Raw genomic sequence first — 21,478 nt, 5'->3', positions numbered from 1 at the left:
GTCAGGGAGTCAGACTTGGGCTGTAGCACCTGCCTCTTGAAGGGGCTGAGACCCAAGAGGGCACCGAGCCCCTGAAGCTGAGGCTGTCAAAGGTAAACTGGGGACCCTGGGAGAGTGGGGACACAGACAGGGGGCTTGGGACGTCTAGCTTGGTGGCCTGGAGTGTGAGCAGGGGAAGAGAGGAGGGACCCCAGTACCTCAACGCATCCCCTGGGGTCCTGGCCCCCACCTCCCTCGGGCTCCTGCAGACTCCTGTCCTCTGCGGAGCCCTTGGCTCTGCCCTAGAGGCTCAGGTTTTGGATCCACCAGAAGGTTGCCTGCTGGTGTGTACCTTTGGGAAAAGGCCAGGGGCTTAACTTTGTGGCTTTGGGATCCAAGCTCCACCCATCCGCATGGGGTAGTGGGCACGGGACAGGGCAGGGTCTCTTGCGCCTGTTGGCCAGCAGCTGCTCGCTGAGTAATTTCAGTCCCCCAAGAATGTACCAATTTCAGGGGATTTGCACCAAAAAGCCACCAGCAGGACAATGTCAGGTAGCACTGTGGGGACCTCTTCTTAGAAAAGTTTCTAAAAGGGGGTAAGGGGAAGTTTGACTGGGAGGGACATGGAAAAGGAAAGTTTTCAGCCAGGGCCTGAAGCTGAACTGACCTGGCTGACCTTTGTCCTGGCACCTTCCTGACCGCCCATCTACCCTGGGGACCACGGCCGGGTGTCTGGTGCGGGAGGGAGTGGACATTCAGAGGGAAAGATGGTTTTTAAACTTTGTTTCTTGACCCTGGGGGCCTCCCTCAAAGCTGCTGAGATTCGTTTTCCCATTTCACAGATGGGGTGAATGAGGTCCAGAGAGGGGGACAAGCTGGCTGAGAAGCCCCACAACTGAAGCCCAGCCTCTGGCCTCCAGGTCACAGTGCCTCTCTGTGGGCCTCTGGAGAGCGGCAACAGACCGTGCCCGGGCTGCCAGCTCCACCACCAGCTGGGGCCAGCATGGAAAGTGCTGACCCGGCCCTGGCCTTCCATTGCGCCACAGCAGGGGGGCCCTGGCAGCTGTTTGCCTCCCTGACCTGCGAGCTTCTCTGAGATGGATTAAGGGTGGGTGGGGGAGGGCCGGGGAGCCAGCCACCCTAGAGCTCCCAGGGGCCCCGCGGGAGCCTCCCCCAACCCCCAGACAAGTCCGCAGCCCTTGGGGCTGCCCCGGGGTGCAGCGCCGGAGTGACCCAGGTCGTCCACCTTTTGGCCACTGGGGTGGCGCAGTGGGAGCGCGCGGGGGCGCCGGCGGGTGGGCGCACCCCTCTGCCACGCCCCCTGGAGCCCGCTAGGATTGGGGAGGGCGCTCAGCGCCGAAGTTTCCTGGAGCACCGGGGGCCGAGTCCCGGCGGGCTGGTCTTCTCGCCGGGTCTCGATCGAGGCCGCTTTTGGCGACAGCCACTCGGCCACCCCTGCGGCTCTCCCTCTCCCCGGCCTCTTCCAGCCCGTTCATTTCCCGTCCCGGCAAATCCTTCACTTCGTGCCTCGCCCCTCCCTCCCCGACTCTCCCTGCTCAGTCACCGCCGACCCGGGCTCCCCTGGTCCGTGCGCCCGGGCTTGGCGTCCCCGCGCGCCCAGGCGCACGCCCTCCGGCTCCCGCTCCCGCTCCCGCTCCCGGCCCCGCGCGCCGCCCGCGCCAGAGCTCGCCGGAGAGCCGCGCCCCGCGCCCCGGCCCCGCGCCCCGGCCCCGCGCCCCGCCATGCGCCCCCGCGCCGCGCCCCGCCGCCCCGCCAGCTCCGCCGCGGCGCTGGGGCTCTGCAGCCTCCTGCTGCTGCTCCGGCCCGGGCGCGCGTGCCCCGCGGGCTGCGCCTGCACCGACCCGCACACCGTGGACTGCCGCGACCGCGGGCTGCCCAGCGTGCCCGACCCCTTCCCGCTGGACGTGCGCAAGCTGCTGGTGGCGGGCAACCGCATCCAGCGCATCCCGGAGGACTTCTTCATCTTCTACGGCGACCTGGTCTACCTGGACTTCAGGAACAACTCGCTGCGCTCGCTGGAGGAGGGCACGTTCAGCGGCTCGGCCAAGCTCGCCTTCCTCGACCTCAGCTACAACAACCTGACCCAGCTGGGCGCCGGCGCCTTCCGCTCGGCCGGCAGGCTGGTCAAGCTGAGCCTGGCCAACAACAACCTGGCGGGCGTGCACGAGGCCGCCTTCGAGAGCCTGGAGTCGCTGCAGGTGCTGGAACTCAACGACAACAACCTGCACAGCCTCAACGTGGCGGCCCTGGCCGCGCTGCCCGCGCTGCGCACCCTGCGCCTGGACGGGAACCCCTGGCTCTGCGACTGCGACTTTGCCCACCTCTTTTCCTGGATTCAGGAGAACGAGTCCAAGCTGCCCAAAGGTGAGCCGGGCCGGCGGGGCTGGGGCACTAAGGGCAGGAGCAGGGAGAGACCCCCGCAGCCCAGCAACAGAGACAGGGGCCTGGAGGATCCTGGAGGAGGCGGCTGGGGTGCTCCGGGCCACTGCCCTGCATGAGAGGCGCTCCCGGGGTAGCCCTCCCCGGCCTGAACTTTCTCTGGGACGCTGCTGGGGACGTGGTGGGAGGGACACGGAGGGAATCCTCTGGAGTTTGGGGCTCTGGTGTGGTGTTGCCTCTCCCTGGTTTCCCCAACATCTCACTTTCTAAAGTTCAGTACCAGGTATTTGTGGGTCACCTGTGACCCATCAACTCATGGGGCTTTGGATCCTAGAATGGTGGGGGCAGGTTATTTATGGACCCCTTGCGTGGAAGGCCCCCTCCTGTGTGAGGCGGCTCAGCTCCCAGGGCCTCAGGCTCGCTACGCTGAATCTTGAGAGTCAGGCAGTTCCGAGAACCCCAAGCAGGTCCCCGTTTCTCAGCTATCAGCCTGCTCCTCTATCTAGAGGAGTGAAGAATATTCCTGGTGGGAATAATGGCAGTGACTGGGGGCCAGTGACGCAGTTGTTCTGTGCCTTTGCAGCCCAGGTGTTAAACAGCTGGAGAAAAACCTGTGGGCCGGCCTACCCTTTGCCTCCCTGGTGGGCGCTATCAACAGTGACAAGGACATACATACCCACTTGGCAGAAGGGAACACCAGGGCACAGCAGTTAAGGGTCCCTGTGAAGACAAGCAAAAGGACGCAGGAGAGGGCCCCATGCAGGGGGAAGAGCCCCAGGAGGGGGATCAGGGGACTGTCCCTCCCCTCCGTGGATTCCTGTCTTGCGCTGGTGAGCCTGTGCATATGGGGCCCAGGAGGGGCCTCTCAGTCAGCTTCTGCCTCCCACCTTGCCCCCAGGGGCTTGGCAGAATAGAAACCAGAGCTGTCCAGATCACTACCAACAGTGGCATGGGTGCAGACTTAGATCAAGTGAATCTTTTTTCCCATGTATGAAGTTTGTGAGGACACGGCTCAGCAGTACCTGAATCCCCGTGCTCACTTGTTCAGTCCCTGCTGCTCTCACCATAAGCTACAAGCATGAACCAGCCTCGGGGTGTCACTGCACAGCAGCCACAGCCCCTCGGCTGGCACTCCTGGCACGCTTGACTTTTCTGAGTCTCATCTTTCCGAGTGTGAGATTGGGGACACTCCATAGTTCATCTGACCGTGTGGTTGTCAGGGTCAAAACCAGGCTGGCACGACCACCGAGCTGCTCCCAACTTTCAGCTTTGCCTCCGTTCACCTGCCTGGAGGCCCAGACCCTCCCCCAGCAGATTGTCCTGGGAAAGGACGTGCCGGTGAAGACCGCAGCGTGCAGCGGGTACGCTCCTTCTGACGGCCCTGCTGTCGCCTTCTGGCAGGTTGGCATCAGCCCCCACGGTTAGTTGAGTTGGTATAATTGGCTCCCCCGTCACCCGCATGAGGGCCAGGTGTTCTGGGCCGGAGGCTGTGGGTTTGACACTCAGTTCTGCCCTGGGCGTCTGTGACCTTGAACATGCCGTGTCCCCTGCCTGGGCCTGAGCGTCCTCATCTCTGAAGTACTTGAGTTGACCTCTGAGGTCTTTACAAAATCCTGGACTTGGAGTCAGAAGATGCAGGTTTGAGTCCTGCTTAGAAACTAGGTGACTCTGGGTGGGTCGCTTTAACTTTTCTGAACCTCGTCTTCCCCATGTGTGGAATCGGGTCACGGGCTGCTCCATGGTCCATCTGACCGTGTGCTTGTCAGGGTCAAGACCAGGTAATGTGGCTGAACGCCAGGCCACATTTTATGTGGTGAACATAAACGTTCCTCCGACTGTCTGTGATGTGTGTAGGGGACGGCCAGGGTGGGGAAGCGGGGCAGGATCTGAGCAGGCGCTGGTGGAAGACTGGTCCCATCGGGGCCACTAGGATAGAGGCAGCTCGAGGGCCACTCTGCAGGGATCCAGCACCCCCTGGGGGTGGGCGTGGTCATGGCGCCCTGCCCGTGCCACATGGTGTGGCCAGAGCTGTGTCCCTGCAGATGTGAACCAGAGCCGGCCTCCATGCGAGGGCTGAGTTCCCACGGGGACTCAGACCTACGAGCCAAGGTGAGCCCCTGGCCTCTCTGAACCTCAGTTTCCCCGCCCCTAACCTCGGGCTGCGGTAGCAGCTCCCGCACCGTGTTTGCTGTCGGGTTTGAAGAGTTCGTCTTAATAAAGGCCCAAGAGTGCCCGGGCACCTAGGTGCATGTAGGTGTCAGCGGCCCCCTGCCCGCTCCTGTATTTGTGCTGCTGAAATTTTCACAGAGGCAGCAGAGCACGTGGCCAAGGGCCCCTGACTCAGGCTCCACAGGCCTGGCTTCGAGACCTTCAAGACCAGTACCCCCCTGCTCGGGCTGTTGGGAGGGTGAGAGAGAACTGTTGATAAAGTACTTAGCACAATGCCTGGCACGCCGTCGGTACCGGCAGCCTTCGTGCTGCCATTACTAGTCCATTTTAACTGGAAGGCCAGCGGGGTGGCCGGCGTGCTACGAGGTAGCCCAGGTTGAAAACAGGACCTCCCGGCTCCCAGCCCCCACCACAATGACCACCCTCCTCCACCAAGGGAAATCAGGCCCCTGGAGCATGGCCCCCTCCCCCCTCTCCCTGGCTAGAAGGCCAGGGAGGTGCCCCGCCTCTACCATGGAGGGAATTCCAAAGGAGGAGCAAAGGGTGTGCTGTCTCCCTCGCCTTTCTCTCGCCTTCCGTGACCTCCTCCCCAGAGATGCAGTGGGCCGAGGCAGGGGACTTGAGCAGCTCCAACAGTGCGGGGTACCTGGCCATTTACAGGTGCCATCTGCTGTGATACAGCAGCCGTGCCTGGCAGGTTCCTTCACCCTCAAGAAACAGGCACAAAGCAAAGGGGTTGCACAATTCCACAGCCAGCGGCTCAGGTGAGCTTGCTTTCAGGGGTGTCCGACTAAACCTCTACTTCTGACGGGCAGAGAAGGGGAGAGTGAGAGAATCCCCAGGGCGCCCCCACCCCAGTTCTCGGCTAACCTTCCAGCCCCGGAATCTGCACCTGGTCTGGTGGTTCCCCATGAAGACTCCGAGCTTTCTGACGGTGCGTTGCCATGGGGACAGCCACCGGTCCTCTTTAAGTGGAAGGGGCCCTAGATCCAAAGGGCAGAGACTTGGGGAACCTTGCAGGTGGGCAACTGGGGTAAAGAGGGAGAGAGTGGGGGGTCCAGGGACACAGGGAAGCAGCAGGGGAACCCCCTTCTCAGCATGCAATGATCTGGAAACTTCTCGTGGAGTCTGTCCTCGTCTTTGCTTACAGTGAAGCGGGAGGGCCTGGAAACACTAATTGGTGAACCATCACCCAAGAAGCTTGCTTGGAATGCAGATTCTAGGTCCTCCTGAGTGAGTGCCCCGGTAAGGAGCCAGGGGGTGAGTTTTGAACATCCCCATACTCCCCTCACCCCCAGGGTCTTGCAGTGCACACACGGGAGCTTGAGAACTGGGGGGCCTTCGCTGTGAGATGCTGTGAGGTCCTGAGCTGCTTGTCCTCGCTGTGTCTCATATTTTCCTTTGGTAAACAAAGGAGTGAGCAGGAGGATTTTTAAGCTCCTGAACTCACAGGACACCCCCAGCGCCCCTGCCTGGCTCTGGAGCCACAGGGAGGAAAGGCTCCTGGGTTTGGGAAACCATAGCCAGCAGGCGAGGGGCCGTCTTTCTCTGGGCCTGGCCTCTCAGAATGCAGAGCGAGGTCCGTTCCAGGGCACACAGCCTTGCCAAGCCCTGGGCATGTCATGGGAAGGTGCACACGGCTCCCCGGGTGGGAGGCTGAATGCCTGGGCTCTTTCACCACCTTTTCTAGCCAAAGCCACGTGATCTGCAGGTCACAGCCCATGGCACCAGGGAGGAGCTGAGCTGGTTCTCATGCCCAGACTGTGACACGTGGGGCTGTAGCGAGGGGCAGGCTGGGAGGGCAGATGAAGTGGGCGAAATTAAACAAGGGCACCTGTCCCACTTTGGGTCAGTGAACTGTGGACCCCTGGCTGGGGACAGCCTCCTGGAGAAGGGCCACTGTCAACCTGGGGACATCTGAGTGTTTGGGGACCCAGCCCCGGCCTCAGCGGGAAGGCGCTGGCCCAGCCACATCACCAACCCCGCCTCTGCAAGGCCCAACTCTCTGGGGACTCTGCCCCCCCACCCCAGTGACCTTTCTTCCCTCTTTCGCGGGAGCAGGGACTTGTCAGCCTGAGGAAGTAAGCAATCGCTCAGCCAAAGGGACAAAAGCTGATGCTTCCCTGGAGGCTCCACCGACCCTTTCCCAGCAACTCCAAGGTGACTCTGCTTCTCTTTCTTAAAAATAGCAGCAGTTTTATTTTCCTGATTATAAACTAGCCATCTCCTCGTGGAACTGGAAAATGTAATAAGCCTAGGAAGAAAATGAAACTAGCCAGAATCTCACCACTATTGAAGTTTGCTGTATCCCCATCAATTGTATTCTTTTTTTTTTTAAAAAGATTTATTTATTTATACAAGAACCGGGGTACAGGCCAGAGGCGCGGGAGGGTGAGAGGATTCACCAGAGACAGAGCAGGGAGCAGAACAGGCAGACTGACGAAATACACTGCTGAGGGGAGCAGCGGGCGCGACAGGAGAGGTCTGCTCACCATGTGGGATTCTCGCCTGCCGGCGGGATTAAACCCACACTGCAGAGGCTGCGGACAGCTTCACAGTGCTGCGCTCAACCACCTGTGCCACCAGGGAGGCCCCCCAATTGTATTCTCATGCACACCTATGCTTTTAAACAAATGGCTGTTGTACCTTACATTTTATTACTGTTTTTTTTTTCCTTTTACTTTAAGTTGTGACTTTCCTGACATTATGGGTCTTTGAGAATTTAACTTTGACCATGGAATGGGTCAATTTCCGGAGTTGGTGACTGAAACTGTCTGCTACTCTTGGGAATGTGGCTTGTTTTATTTTGGGGGTATACACATAAGGTTGAGTGGATATCCTGAGATGTGCGAAGTTTGTGGGAGCCTCTGGTTATTTCTCTGGGGTGCATTCTTTGAGGTGGATGCACAGGTCAGGGTGGAGGCTTCCTGGAAACCTCTGGACACAGTTTTGCTGTCTTGTACCACAGGCTGCTGGCTCCTGTGGTGACTAGAGTCTCTCTCTCACCCCCCACCCCTAAGTTTTACCCATCACTGCTTTACAAGATGGTTTCCAATTTGAGAAGCAAAATGATGGCATCTCCTTATGGCTTTCATGTGTGATTGGATCCCGAGCGTGGATCCCCAGTCTTGTGTGTTTCTAACCCTAAGAGAATCCTGCTCCTGGCAGAGGTCGATTGAGGGCTCACTGGCCCTCCTGCCACGGACCGGTCTGGGCCTGCCCTGTCTGTCCCAGGCTGATGCGGTTTTAACTTGACCCTTAATTAGAGTTGCGTCACCAGGTGTCACCTTGCTCAGCGCCTCCAGCATCCAGGGCCAGGGTCAGCATTTACGGGACCGCGGTCCTGTTCTGGCAGAGAGTTGGCTGCACTCAGGACCCGAGGTAACCGCCTTCTGGCCTGTTTGCTCCTGCAGAGCCCCACCGGGTCCTGCTTCTCTGTCCCCAGCATTGGCTGTTTTTGAAAATGTCACATTCATGTCACTCACCTATCAAAGAATTCCAAGGCAACCGCACAGCCGGCCCCTTGGGACAATGTGAGGCCTTCCTGCCCTTCTAGGACGCACCCCTGGGGGTGTGCTTTGGTCAGTTAGCTGCGCTGACCACTTGCCAACTGACTCAGATACCCAGGGGTTAAGTCTCTTCAGCGACTCGCCCTCCAATTCCCACATATGACTGTGCTTCTGGTTGACTCCAATGGCAGGTAAATGGGCCAAACACAGGTGGTAACAGCTGCCCTTTGACCTAAGTGATGTCACGTGAAGACACCCCAAGGGCAGCGTCCTCCACCACCACACATAAGTTTCTCTTTTCCTCCCTGATTTAAATCATAGAAATGCAGGCAAACGGACGAGATCTGTCCACAGGCTGCAAAGCCAATGCCCGGCCGATCCCAGTGACCTGCCAGCCCCGGGCACTGCTCTCCCAGCTCGTCCTCCCAGCACCTTTCAGCTTGGCTCCTCCTGCAGAGGCTGCAGGCAAGGAGCCCCTGGCACCCGGCTTCTCTGCCCTCTGCTGGTTTTGGGGTAAGTGCCAAGGGCTGGACCTCGAGGGAGCTGTAGGCCACTTGAGTTTACGGGACAGATTCTCAAGCCCTGGTATCAGCTATTGGCGAGACTGTTTTTTTTTTTAAGGTTTATTTATTTATGCATACAAGAACTGGGGTACAGACCAGAGATGCGGGGGGTGAGAAGATCCACCAGAGACAGAGTGGGGAGCAGAACAGGCAGACTGACTGAAATATACTGCTGTGGGGAGCAGCGGGCAAGACAGGAAAGGTCTGCTGCGTCATGTGGGTCAGCTCCCTGGCTCCCTGGGGATCAAACTCATGCTGCAGAGGCTGTGAGTCATTTTCCCACTCTCAAGTGTTAACTTCAAATAGCCTGGGGGGAGCAGGCAGGGTGGGCAGGGGAGAAGCTGTAGGGTAGCTCCTGTAGGGCAGGAGGAGAAGCTGGAGCTCATGCACTCCAGAAGCAGTGTGAGCACCAGCCAGTGAACCCCAAGACCTATTGGGGGCTGTGTCCTCAGCAGTTTTAGAGCCCTCACCAAAGGAATAAAGGACCCTCAAGCTCTGGTTCTGGAGGCCTATGTGCCCTCCCAAGCCCTTCTCCCAGCAAGAGGCTCCCAAAGCCACTAACCCCCAACTCCCAGCAAAGGTCTCTCAGGTGGTTCCCTTACCGCAGGCCCCAACCCCGGGAGCTCTCCTTCAAATCAAGGGATGCTCTTCATGTGAAGACCCCCCCCAAAGTGTTAGAGAGATTAGCATTGCTTTTTCCCAAGACACCCAAGAGATGCTGCCTGTTTTGAAACAGAACCATCATAAGGATTGTGTGAGAAATGACCACGGCCCTTGATCACGTTGACAGCCCCGAGCTCAGACGTCCAGTCCTGGGTTGTTTTAAGTGGACCTGAGATTTGTTCTGATCAGGCAGACGCAGATATGACTATTGTCATGACGGAAGACGTGTCACAGATCTAAACAGGAGGCAGGGGCGCTACAGAGGGCCACAGGGGAGCACCGGGACGCCAAGAGGCAGGAGGGAAAGGCTTAGTGAGAGGCTTTATTGTAGTTTTTGCTGGAAGGATTGGGTGAGGCCGGGTAAGTTATGGCTAGGCAGGCTTAGGGTTGGCTAGTTTGAATAATGGGGTGACCCATAGCTGTCCAGTACTCAGCCCTGGGCGATTTAGCCAGGGAGATAGTGTTCTGGGCTTCCAGAGTCTGGTAAAAGGAGACAGGAGGAGTCTGGGCTCAGGACTGGTTGGTGTGCAGCTCAAAGGTGTGCTTGAAGGCACTGTCACCATCTCTAGGACTTAGCTGACCCTGGAGGCACAATCCCTCCCTGACTCACAAGGCCCGGGAGGTCAAAGCTTCATGAAATAAAGCAAAAGATGTAATTGGTAGAAGAGTCACCGCAGATGGAATTAAGACAAGGCCATTAGGATGGGCTGGTGTCCCCATAAAAGGGGGAAATTTGAATATACAGATGAGGTGAAGATGAAGGCTGGAGCCCTAAAGATGGCCAGAGAACCCCCAGCACAGGGGAGATGCTGCTGGTTCTCTCCCACAGTCCACAGAAGAACCATCCCTGCCGACACCCTGGTCTTGCTGGGCAAAGCAGCATGCCTCAGAGCAGAGGGCAGTGTGCTCAGGATGCAGTGACTGTGCAACCACCACACCCAGAGCATCCCCCACCCCCTTCCCCCCATCCCTACTCAGACTTCCTCCTGGACTTTAAAAACTAAGCTTAACTGGTTCAGGAGAGAGAAAGCGAAAGCTCTGAGCCTGCCTTACCCAGACAGGGCTCTCTCTGCTCAGGCCAGTCCATTGTAGGAAACCAGATCAGTCGCCAGCACCCCTTCGGCTTCCAGGTATGTATCGTGCGTCCTGTTCACACCCAGCTCCCCTCGAGCCAGGTTACTGTCCTGTGGCTCCCCGTGGCACCAGCAGACCCTGGGCAGGTTGACTTTTTATTTTTTTAAGATTTATTTTATTTATTTTTGCATACAAGAGCGGGGGTACAGGTCAGAGGTGGGGGGAGTGAGAGGATTCACCAGAGACAGAGTGGGGAGCAGATCAGGCTGATCTACTGAAATCCACTGCTGAGGGGAGCAGTGGGTGAGACAGGAGAGGTCTGCTGCGCCATGTGGGTTGCTCTCTGGCTGGGAATTGAGCTCATGCCGCAGTGGCTGCAGATAGCTTCATAGTGCTGTGACTTAGCCCCTTGCGCCACCGGGGAGGCCCTAGGTTGACTATTGATTCGGGGAGACAAATGGAGCGTCTGGTAGATTTTGCAGGCTTTAATGCTCTCTCGGGGAACCAGGTACTCAAGCACGCCAGGCAGGGAGGCAGGCATGCAAGGAGGCAGGCAGCTCCTGCAGTGGGTTGGGTGGAGCAGATCACCCACTCCCATCCCAGCCTTGGTCACCCGGGGCCTTCTTGCTTCTCAGTAAGGCTTGCAAAGCTCTTAGCACAAATCTTGGGCAGGCAGCTAGGGAACAGTTCCAGGGACCAGTGAGCACCCCACACCAAGTTCAGCTCTACTGGGGCTCCGAGGAAGCAAACTCAGCCTGTGTTCTTTCGTGGTTTCTCAGATTAGCAAAGATGGAAAGGTGACAGAGCCGTGTTGGCACCAGCTCAGGGTCTGTCACCCCAACTTCAAGTCAGGGGATGTGTCTTGGGTGAATAATGGAGGACAAGTGCCCAGCTGGGTGGAGCTGCATGGAGTCACCCTGGGGTTGGCTCATTCCCAAGGTCAGACCCCAGGAGCCAGTTCAAGCAATGCTGGACCATCCTAGAGGGGGTGGAAAGATGTTGCAGAATGGTTCTTCAGAAGTGGCAGAATATATTTCTCTTTGGAGAATTTGTGTACAGTGCCCACAGGAAAAATCTAGAAAGTCAGGAGCTAACATGTTAAACCTGTATTTATGAAGGGCTCTTTTATGCTCCTCATTTTTTGTTTATTTCTGTTGGGTCACAGGCTTTGCATAACAAGTGGAATTAGGAAAACAAAACACTATTTTTAATGACAATGCTGACCTGTCACTGATCTGCCTGGGGCAGGTGCCCCGGAGGCCAGAGCAGGGTAAAGCCTGAGAGGGCCTTGGCCAGAGCCCTTTGTTGGCAAGGAGGAGAGATTAATCTCAATCTACCATCCCTGGTGTCACCAGCCATTTCTATTTCGGGAGAATGGCAGCTCCTTCCTCCTCCCAGCTCAGGTGTCAGCAGCTGGGGAGAAGTCATCTGTCCAGGGGAGAGAGCCCCGAGGAGTGGAGCAGGTGGGGTGTTCAGCTGCCCTGCCAAGGAAGGTGGCCTGTCCCTTCTGAGCCAGCCCTGGTGCAGGAGAGGCGCGTAGCCAGGAAGACAAGGCCGGCCCCTCTGGCTGGGCTGAGCGAGCGGGACCCACTGGGTTTCCATGGAAGGTAGATCTGGGGTGGGGGTAGAGGAAGACCTGTAACAAGACGGCCAGCAGGAACTCACCCAACCTCTGTCCCCCGGGGATTTGCTGTGGAGGGGAGATGCACAGAATCATTCCCACCCCCTCAGGACCCTGGAGTCACCAGGACAAGGTTTTGAAGGACAGCAGGAAGGGGAGGATTTGCAGGGCCCAGGCTGTCATGACAGGTGTGTGGCTCACTCTGCAGCTCCGCTTTCCTCTGTTCTGCTGGTTGCATCTTGAGTGTAAATACAGACGACCACTCTGGCTAAAGGGAACAAGGAAGGGGCCTTGCTGGGGGTGATGGTCATTCACAGAATTGAAAAGAAGGCCAGGGAAGCAGGCTTGGAGGAGTGAGGCAGCTCTGGGAACGGAGGACCCAGAGACCAGTGAATGATTTCTCCAGGGCAGGGCTGCTGGGCTGACTCTGGGCGCTACAGAGAGACGCTGGCTGAGCTGGGTCATGAGCTAGCTGACCCCCGCCAAGGAAGGCCGTGCACTGTGTGGAAGCAGCGGTCCACCAAGACATACCTGTGGGGAGGAGGTAATTGCTCAAAACTAAACCTGGAAGCAGCGTCCCCCTGAGCAGAGATGCAGGGTGAGAAACCAGAGGACAGCAGGTGACTGCGAATAATCCACCTGTAGTGGGTTGTCACACCCCTCCAAAAAGACTGGCTCAAGCCTACCTCCTGGAACCTGTGACCCTACTCAGGAAAAGAGAAGATAACTTTAAGGATGTGGTGTGAGGTCATCTTGGATTTCAGGTCCACCCTAAATTGGTGTACTTATAAGAGAAAGATTGGGAGATTCAAAAGGCAGCGATGGGATGGATGTGGCCACAAGCCAAGGAACACAGGTGGCTGCAAGGAGCTGGAAGAGGCAGGAAGGATTCTCCCCAACAGCCTTCAAAAAAGCCTGGCCCTGCTTGCACTTTAATTTTAGACATCTGCCTTCTAGAACAATGAGAGAAGATATTTATTTAAGCCAACCAGTCTGTGATCATTTGTTAACTGCAGTCTCAGAAAAAGAATACAGCATTCAAATCCTTTAGAATGATCTTTTATGTGCTTGCTGCTCAGAACTCTGGGTTTGGCCACCACTGGACATGGCATGGGTTCCAAAGTGGGTTTACAAGTACAGCTTGGGTGTAATTTTATGACCCCCCCTGGGCTTTAGTGTCCCCTGAGATAACTCGTGTGAGCAGTTTTAAGGCCATCAGGGAGGGTAATGACTGATGGTTCCAGTGCCACCTTTTTTAACTGGATCATCTTTAGCAAGAGACTGACTGTTCACTTTCCTTCACTGCAAATCAGGTCATCGTAGTACAACTGCAGAGTTTATTTGGTGGGTAAAAGGAGTATAGACAATGCAGATTGCTTAGAAGCCTACATGAGTGTTCATTGATTTGCAAACATTCATTCAGAAATACTGTTTGAAGGTTCTAGGTACTGGGAATCAGCAGGGAGCCACAGCAATAAATAGGTCAATCTCTCAGAGCTGCTGACATGTGAGTGGGGAGGGGTAGGGAACAGAAAATAAGCAAATGCATGTGTCATATATCATGTGATGCTGAGTGCTGGAGAAAACAAAGCCAGGTAGGGGGTAGAGGCTGATGTTGGGATGAGGAAGAGCAGCTCCTTTAGATGAGGGCAGCGAGGCCTCTGGTTAGGTGACGTCTGAGCAAAGACCTTAAAAAAGTGAAGGAGTGAGCTGGGCAGCAGGAGCAGGTGCAAAGGTCCTGAGGTAGGCTCATGCTCGGGGAACAGCAAGCTACATGGAGTGAGGGGCTTGGGGAGACACTGCTGGTAAGGATTGTGGTTTTCACTTTGAGAAAGATGAGAAGGGTTTGAGCGAAGCAATGACACGGGATATAAATTTTTCTGTTAAAGGTTCATCCTGGCTGTTGAAGAGAAGATTGGGCTCTCTGTAGGGTAGAATAGAAGCAGGCAGACAACTGAGGCGTCTGCAGTTTTATCAGTGATAAGGCTGCCAATTGAGCCTCCTGACTCTGAATCCATGTCCCTCATTCACTGAGTTCCAGATTCGGTGGGAACTGTGCTATCTATTGAACTACCATCTCTCACTATGACTCAGTCAGCAATCATCTGTAATCAGTAGGAGGGGTGTTTCACATCTCCATGCTTCATTGAAGAAGGGAGAGGAATCATAAAACATCACAGCTCACGGCAATTTGGCTCCTAAGAACCGATTTCCCACACACAGGGTTGGAAGATTTTTCTAGCAAACCCATTGCATGTTGGAGTAACAGCCCCTGAGGCCTTCTCTCAAACCAGGGAGTGATTTCTGATTGCCCTTTGGAAAAACTAGTCCCCCTTAGGGACTCGCTCTGGGAACGCATGAGGATCCTCCTAATCCTCACGTTTCCTACTTGTTCTGGGTGACCCTGGTTGCCATGCGGTTCCCTTTCCACATGCCAGGCCCTGAGCTGGAGTCAGGGATGCCCACAGAGGAGGCTTGGAGACCCAGGAAGGAGAGGGCTCACGGGAGGGGGAGCACAGGGAGCATTCAGGGCGGGCTTCCCGGAGGAGGTGTTCCCTGGAGTGCATTTTGAACAGCAGTTGGCAAACTTCCCATGAAAGGCCAGAGAGTGACTATTTAGCCCTCCTGAGTCATGATCGCCACGGCAGTTACTCAGGCTGCTGTGCAGAGGGACAGCAGCTCTGGATGAGGGTCAATCAGCGCCCCGGCTGTGTAAGATCTTATTCACAGACACATACGGGAAGGGGTGCTGACCTTGGGGCTGAGGGGCCTCTAGTCCTGAGGGATAAGGCAGCGATCCCCAGGCACTTGTTCCTGGAATGGTGGCGAGTGAGGAAGTGGACAGGGCATCCCACATGGGGCCCTGGACCGGTCCTCCCTGGTCCGGGGCTCAGAGCCCAAAATGAAAACAATGTGGACATTGTGGTGAGTATTTCTTAAGGCTAAATGTATTTCCCACTGTGTAATGTCCCACCCTTCTTAATTCTGATGGTGTGCAAGTCTTCTCTTTTATAGAACAGTGATGATGATGAGTGTTTTTAATATCCTTACAGGGCAGAAGTATAAGCCACAGTCCTCTATTTCTCATTTCTTATTTTTTTCTACCCTGTGAAGTTCAAAGCCTGAATTCACAGCTTTAGGTTCCTGAGATACCTTTGTTGTGGACGGTGGCCTTGTCCTTAACTTCTACCCATGTCTTTCACGCCCTGCTGCATCTAGAACATGGTACAGGCAGAAACCCACAGCTCCAGGGGGCTGCAAACTCAAGTGCTCATGTGGGGGCCACACGAATGAGGGATCAGACCCATGACTGTCCTGTCTCCTGATGCAGCCTGACCATTGTCCCCTTGTAAGGGGATGGCCTTATATCCTAGTTTAAATGCTTTCTAGACTCCTAGCTTATGTGACCGCCACCGAGGAGTCATACACACAGCCGGCTTGCAGCCTGAGTGTGGCTCAGGGCACCATTTTGTTTTTTAACCCTTTAAAAAATATTTATTTATTTATTTATGCATACAAGAGCTGGGGTACAGGCCAGAGGTGTGGGGGGCTGAGAGGACTCACTAGAGACTTAACCCCTTGCACCACCAGGGAGGCCTCATTTGTGATATCTTAATGCACTTTCAGAACCCTGCAGTGACCCCCCCCAGCACTGGCACACAGGGGTGCTATTCTAACCCAGAAGGTTGCCACCCCAAAACTCCCCGGGACTCAGGTTTTCCTTCATTCCATAACTACTGAGCACGTACCAGACCTTCTAGTCCTGCCCCATCTCCTCATGGGCTAGTGAAGCTCTGCCCTCCGCTCTCAGTCACACATCTTCCTCCCCAAGCGTTTGGTATATTTTAGGTTTGGCAGATAATGGGGCCAGGGATTTTACTTTCTCTAGCACCACACAACCTGGAGCGATGGGAAAGCCAGGCTTTGGAATAAAACCGAACTGAGTTCATAGTTTGAATTCTGGCTTCACCATTTAGCTCATTTCTCAGCTGTGAGTTGAAATAATGGCCGTCACCTGCAGGGGGAGGGACGGGCTAAACCACAGGTGTCAGGGCATGTGCTGCATCAGATCATGTGTGCTCAATAAATGCAGCCCCACGCGAGCAGGTACCCAGTTTAGGGCAGATGAGGCTCAGGAAGCAGCAGGCGGGTGGATTACACTGAGTTGGGAGAGAGGCCTGTTCCTTCTCAAAACCTGCCCAGGAGTCGCTAGGTCGCCCCTGAGCTTCCTCAGCCGCTGCTCAGCTGTGCTGATGTGCTTAGGGCCAGCCTTTTGCAAAGTGACTACTGATCCTTGGTGAAATGTCACCCGCGGGCTATTTAGGGGACAGTGGCCTTCATTTAAAAAGGAGCAGGACCTCCCTTGTGGTCCAGGGGTTAAGTCTCAGTGCTATCAAGCTGTATCGCCAGCCACTGCAGCATGAGTTTGATCCCTGGCTGGCCAGGAAGCAACCCACATGGTGCAGCAGACCTCTCCTGTCTCGCCCGCTGCTCCCCTCAGCAGTGTATTTCAGTAGATCCACCTGTTCTGCTCCCCACTCTGTCTCTGGTGAATCCTCTCACGCCCCACACCTCTGGCCTGTACCCCAGTTCTTGTATGCATAAATAAATCTTTAAAGAAAAAGAAGCAGGCTGATGAGCATGTGGAAAAAATGCTCAGCCTCACTGTAGGGTAAGGTAAAAAGCATCAGGCTTTTCTGCCCTCCCGCCATCAGGAGAGATGATGGATCCTTGAGATCCTGAATGCATGCCTGATGGTGGGCACCTGGAGTAGGGTGTGGGCATAGGTAGATGGGATTCACCTGGACTAAGACTGGGCTTTTAAGGACGGCGTCATGAGGACGCCAGTAGAAGCTGAGAAGCCGAAACAGAAGCCGAGAGAGAAGCAAGAGAAGCAGAAGCTGAGAGAAGGCCGGAGAGCCCAGAGTGAAGACCTGCTGGGGGCTGGGAGGCCTGCCAGCCTCCTGGCCCCCTAGCACCCCTGCCTGCCATATGCCTGGTGAACCCCAATAAAAGACCTGCAAAAACCACTGAGGACCCTGACTCCTCCTTTACCCGATGTAAAGGCAGGACAGGACACAGTGCAGGTTCTCTGATCCCATGCAGACCAGGTAAAGGAGGAGTCAGGTGTCCATCAACAGGGCAGATGGGTGCACCCAGCGGACTGGCATTCGGGCTTAAAAAGGAAGGACGTTCTGACACAGGTGACAGCATGGATGTAGCTTGAAAGCATGATGCTGGGGGCGAGAAAAAAGGACGGGCGTCTCTCCCCATCCAGTGTGACCCGCCCACTGCTTCTAAGCCTCATCCACGGCCTGAACTGGAGCCTGTGCACATGGAGGGGGGCACATTTATCGAGCATCTATGGTCTGATGCAGCACACGCCCCTTTGCACCTGTCGTTTAGCGAGTCACTTTCCCTGGCAGGTGAGCGGTATGATCCTCAACTCACAGGCAAAAACCAGAACGACGATGTCGTAGGACCCCATTTATAGGAGCGGGCAAGCTCATGAGCAGAATGTAGACCAGGGGCTGCGATGTTGAAGCCACAGAGCAAGGGGAGTTCTTTTAACAGAGTTGGGGGATCAGGGTTTGGGAAACAGAGAGTGGTGATAGGTGTGCAACATTATAAACGTATTTAATGCCACCGGATTGTACACTCAGAAGTGGTTAATGTGGGAAATTTTGTGTTGTGTATATTTTTTACCAGTCAGAAGTGCGGGAGGGTGAGAGAATTCACCAGAGCCAGAGCGGGGAGCAGAGCAGGCAGAGGGACCGAGGTGCACTGCTGGGGGGAGCAGCGGGCGGCAGGAGAGGTCTGCGCGCCATGTGGGACCCTCCTCCGGTGGCCAGGGAGCAGCCGGGGATCGAACGGGCGCTGCAGAGGTTGTGGGCAGCTTCACAACCCAGTGCTCAACCGCTGCGCCACCGGGGAGGCTCAGCTCATTCGTTTTTGACTCTGAGTCCCTGATGAGCTTCAGCTTTTGCTCAGAGCATTTTCTACCTGCTAGCTCAGGTCTCCTGAAAAAGTAAAGGAAGCTTTCATTTTTGCATTCATTTTCACTCCAGTCTAATGTAATTAGGAAAGTGTCTCTCCTGCTGCTGCTGCTGCTGCTGCTGCTGAAAAGTATGGAGAGCACTGTGATGAATAATTCTGTGTCAACTCCACTGGGCCATGGGGTGCCCAGATATTTGGCCAGACATTATTCTGAATGTGTCTGTGAGGGTGTTTGGGATGCAATAAACATCTGAATCAGTGGACTGAATAAATCAGATTGCCCTCCCCAATGTGGTGGGCCTCACCCAATCAGGTGAAGGCCCAATTTGAACAAAACCCTGCTCTTCTCTCCTGATTGCCTTGAGCCGCAACAGCTCACCTCTCAATTTCCCTCTGGCATCCCAAGACCACTCCGGATGACTTTTCATTTTCTTTCTTCATCACATGTCCTGACACCCCCTCCCATAAAGCCTCACCTGTTTTGTTTAATGTATGGATTAAAGAAAACCATTTAATAACTAAATGTCTGATTAGTAACCAAGAGCAGCCTGCCTTAGGAGCTGGTCTACTGAGGTGAGCATTTCAGTCTGGTTCTCAACTAGGGGATTCTTTCTCCTTCCACACTCCCTCCTGGGGACAGGCGGCCCTGTCGGGAGACATTTGGGACTGTCACATGAGTGGTAGCGCTGCTGGCCTCTCACAGGTAGAGCTCAGACTCTGAGCATCCCACAGTGCACAGAGCAGACCCCCACTCCCCCCGCTGCACCAAGCACTTATCCGACTCAATGTGTCAAAAGTGCCAAGGGTGAGAAACCTTAGTGTACAGTAAGACCTTGCAGGAGAGAAGAGGGGTCCCCACAGTCAGGGCACCTCCAACTCCTGAGATCTGCAGTCAACCTCACAGGACTGTCTTATGTGCTTTGGCAGTCATGCCCTGCCCGCCTCTGCTGGGCCCTGGCTGGCTGGCGGTTGTGCAACCATGGCAGGCCAGGTAGTTTCATTGTTGGTTCTCACAAACGGAAAGAGAATTTTGGAGCCCTCAGTAGATTTTTATAGGCCTTTAATGCTGAATCAGGGAACAGACCAGCCAGCAGAGAGAGCAACTTGAGCCCCCAGCCTCAGAGTGACGCCCTCCCTTTATGTGCACACCTGTGCTCTTTGGCTTCCCAGCCCAAGTGCCCGTAATTACAGGTGCATGTGCCTTGTGCCCACACAACCCAGAAGGTGTGCAAGGCCACAGGTGCCGGCCATAGAGACCAGGGGCAGGAGGGGAGGGGAAAAAAAAAGCCTGATTTAACTCCATTTTCCCTACACTGGCTGACTTTCTTTGTCCAATACTTCTTATTTCTCTGCCCTTTGTGAGCTACAAAAACCCATTAAGCCAGTGTGTCTTATCGAGCGGGTCCCATTGAGCAGGGATCCAGGGTCTCCCAGCCGTGGTGTTGTCTGCGGGGTTTTTCAAATAAGCCCCTTTCCTATCGCCATGGAAAAATGTGAGATGACATTTTCTAACAGTGCCGCTTTGTAGAAATGCCAAGCCTCATCTCAAGGCACAAAGAATGTTATAGAAATCAGAATCAGCTGGGGGAGTCGGGGCCAGCACAGGTTGGATTTAAATGCCAGACTCTATGGACTTGTTTTGTTATGGCTGTTTATCAGTTAATACAGTTCACTGAAGAACAGGACTTCTAGAAAGTTTCTGTAGGTAAATAGCAAAGATTGCAAACCTTATCTTGGATTCGGGAACTGCCTGTGTTCCAACAGTGTCCTTCTTGCTTATTTTCATAACATCTTTTGCTGGTGGGGTAGGGCAGGAATGTTAAGGGGGAGTCAGGTCAATTAATCTTTCCACTTTTCCTTCAGAGAAAAGTGTCTGCAAGCAAACCTTGATATTCTGTCTACAGCTTTCCTGTTCAAATGCATTTAAACAACTCAAATAAGCAAAATGTTTGGCTTTTTTACGAAAAAGCAACAGTCAAAAACTGTAGTCAGGTATAAACTGGAGAAAGCTGCAGAGCTTTGGTCCAGCTAAATCCTTAGGTTTATAAGGTAGCCTCTGAATCAGGGAGGGGCGGCACGGTGAGTCTGGTTGCTAGGCAGCAGTTCCCATGGTGAGGAGAGCATCCGTGGGTTGGCGGCAGACTGCTTAGAAGCTGGGCCAGGACGGAGCGAAGGAGGAAGCTCCAGCACTCTGCCTCCATCTTCTGTTTCTGAGCTGGCAAAGGAAAGATACACAAATAAAAGCCCAAAGGGTGTTACAGGATTGTTGTGCAATTAGCAGGACTGCTCTTCGCAGGAGAGAAATTAGCTACTTAGTGAGGTGTGAAGAGACCATCCTGACTTTGGGATAATGCTGGAGATGTGCTGAGGGCTGGATTTTCAAAATCAGGAAGTGGCATTTGCTGGAACTTGGTTCCTTTTTGTCCTTAGGGCTGTGGAGGTCACGGGAGCAGCACTGAACTGGGAAGGTGGCCTACAAAATGGAGGGCCTTGGGTGGCGCTGGCACTGTGCCTCCCCCGTACCTGCCCACCAGGTGGGTGTTGCCCAGGTGGATGCTGCTGCCCTCTCATCTCCATCCCTAGGGATTTGAACCCCAAGGCGTACCACGCCTTCCGGTAGGTCAGGGGGCCAAGACCTCCAGATCTGTGCCAAGGTGATTACCCTGAGGCATTGTCAAAAGTTTTAATTTCATGCAAATCAACTTTGTTCCCCTCTGGACTCTGGGGGATGCACCTGCTTTGCCTTCACAGGCAGGGGCTTGCCAAACCACCCTGGGCAGCCGCCTAAACCTCGGTGACATTCTGCCTTCCCTTGCCGCAGGCCTCGATGAGATCCAGTGCTCCCTGCCCGTGGAGAACAGGAGGGTCTTCCTGCACCAGCTGTCGGAGGCCAGCTTCAGCGAGTGCAGGTTCAGCCTGTCCCTCACGGACCTGTTCATCATCATCTTCTCGGGTGTGGCCGTGTCCATTGCTGCTATCATCTCCAGCTTCTTTCTGGCCACCGTGGTGCAGTGTTTCCACAGGTGCACTCCCAACAAGGACACTGAGGACGAAGACGAAGATGAGGATGACTGAGCCGCCCCTGCCCGGCCCTCGTCTTCCAGCACCCCAGGCAGGGGCTCCCCTCCCAGAAGAGAGGGAAAGTCTGCAAAGGGGACAGAATTGACACCGTCAGTGCCCAGAATCATGTCTGTTCCATGCCTGGCCCCTCAGGCCCCCCGTGGGACCTCCCAGCTCAGAGCGTAGACTCTGAGGAGGCACAGAGCAGCCCAGGAGGGCTGCCTGGAGGAGGTCCTGCCTTCTGGTTTGAGATGTTGGTGGGGAAAAGATGGCCGTGTCAGGCTCCGTAACTGCCCACCAAGAGCCAGCCCCGGGGGCGTGAAGCCTGGCAGCTCTCCACTGGGGAGGCCGTTCGGCCAGGCCATTTCTCAGATCCAGACTGGGAGGCCGGGCCGTGTCCGCTGTTTGGGGCTGTGCTCGGGTTCCTATCCATGGGCACAGGG

The 21,478-nt window shown here is 55.4% G+C and overlaps 1 protein-coding gene across 1 annotated transcript; it reads left to right on the top strand.

The window, feature by feature from the left end:
- The first annotated feature begins 1,721 nt into the window (after positions 1-1,721).
- Positions 1,722-21,255, top strand: LRRC38 (leucine rich repeat containing 38). The gene is made up of 2 exons (XM_037500598.2): positions 1,722-2,364; positions 20,797-21,255. Exons 1-2 carry the CDS (start codon positions 1,722-1,724, stop codon positions 21,048-21,050), a joined length of 897 nt encoding a protein of 298 aa, XP_037356495.1. The 3' UTR covers positions 21,051-21,255.
- Positions 21,256-21,478: the final 223 nt, after the last annotated feature.

This window comes from Talpa occidentalis, unplaced genomic scaffold, assembly GCF_014898055.3.
Source record: "Talpa occidentalis isolate TD23 unplaced genomic scaffold, MPIMG_talOcc4v2.1 talOcc4.9, whole genome shotgun sequence".
In the NCBI taxonomy this organism is placed as follows: Eukaryota; Metazoa; Chordata; class Mammalia; order Eulipotyphla; family Talpidae; genus Talpa; species Talpa occidentalis.
This window is presented reverse-complemented; position numbering and strand designations above follow the sequence as displayed.

Excerpts from the sequence above, each read along its gene's own strand:
- LRRC38 (XM_037500598.2), top strand. The coding sequence starts at position 1,722 with ATGCGCCCCCGCGCCGCGCCCCGCCGCCCCGCCAGCTCCGCCGCGGCG. Across the intron at positions 2,365-20,796 it reads CGAGTCCAAGCTGCCCAAAG|GCCTCGATGAGATCCAGTGC; the intron begins GTGAGCCGGGCC and ends CCCTTGCCGCAG.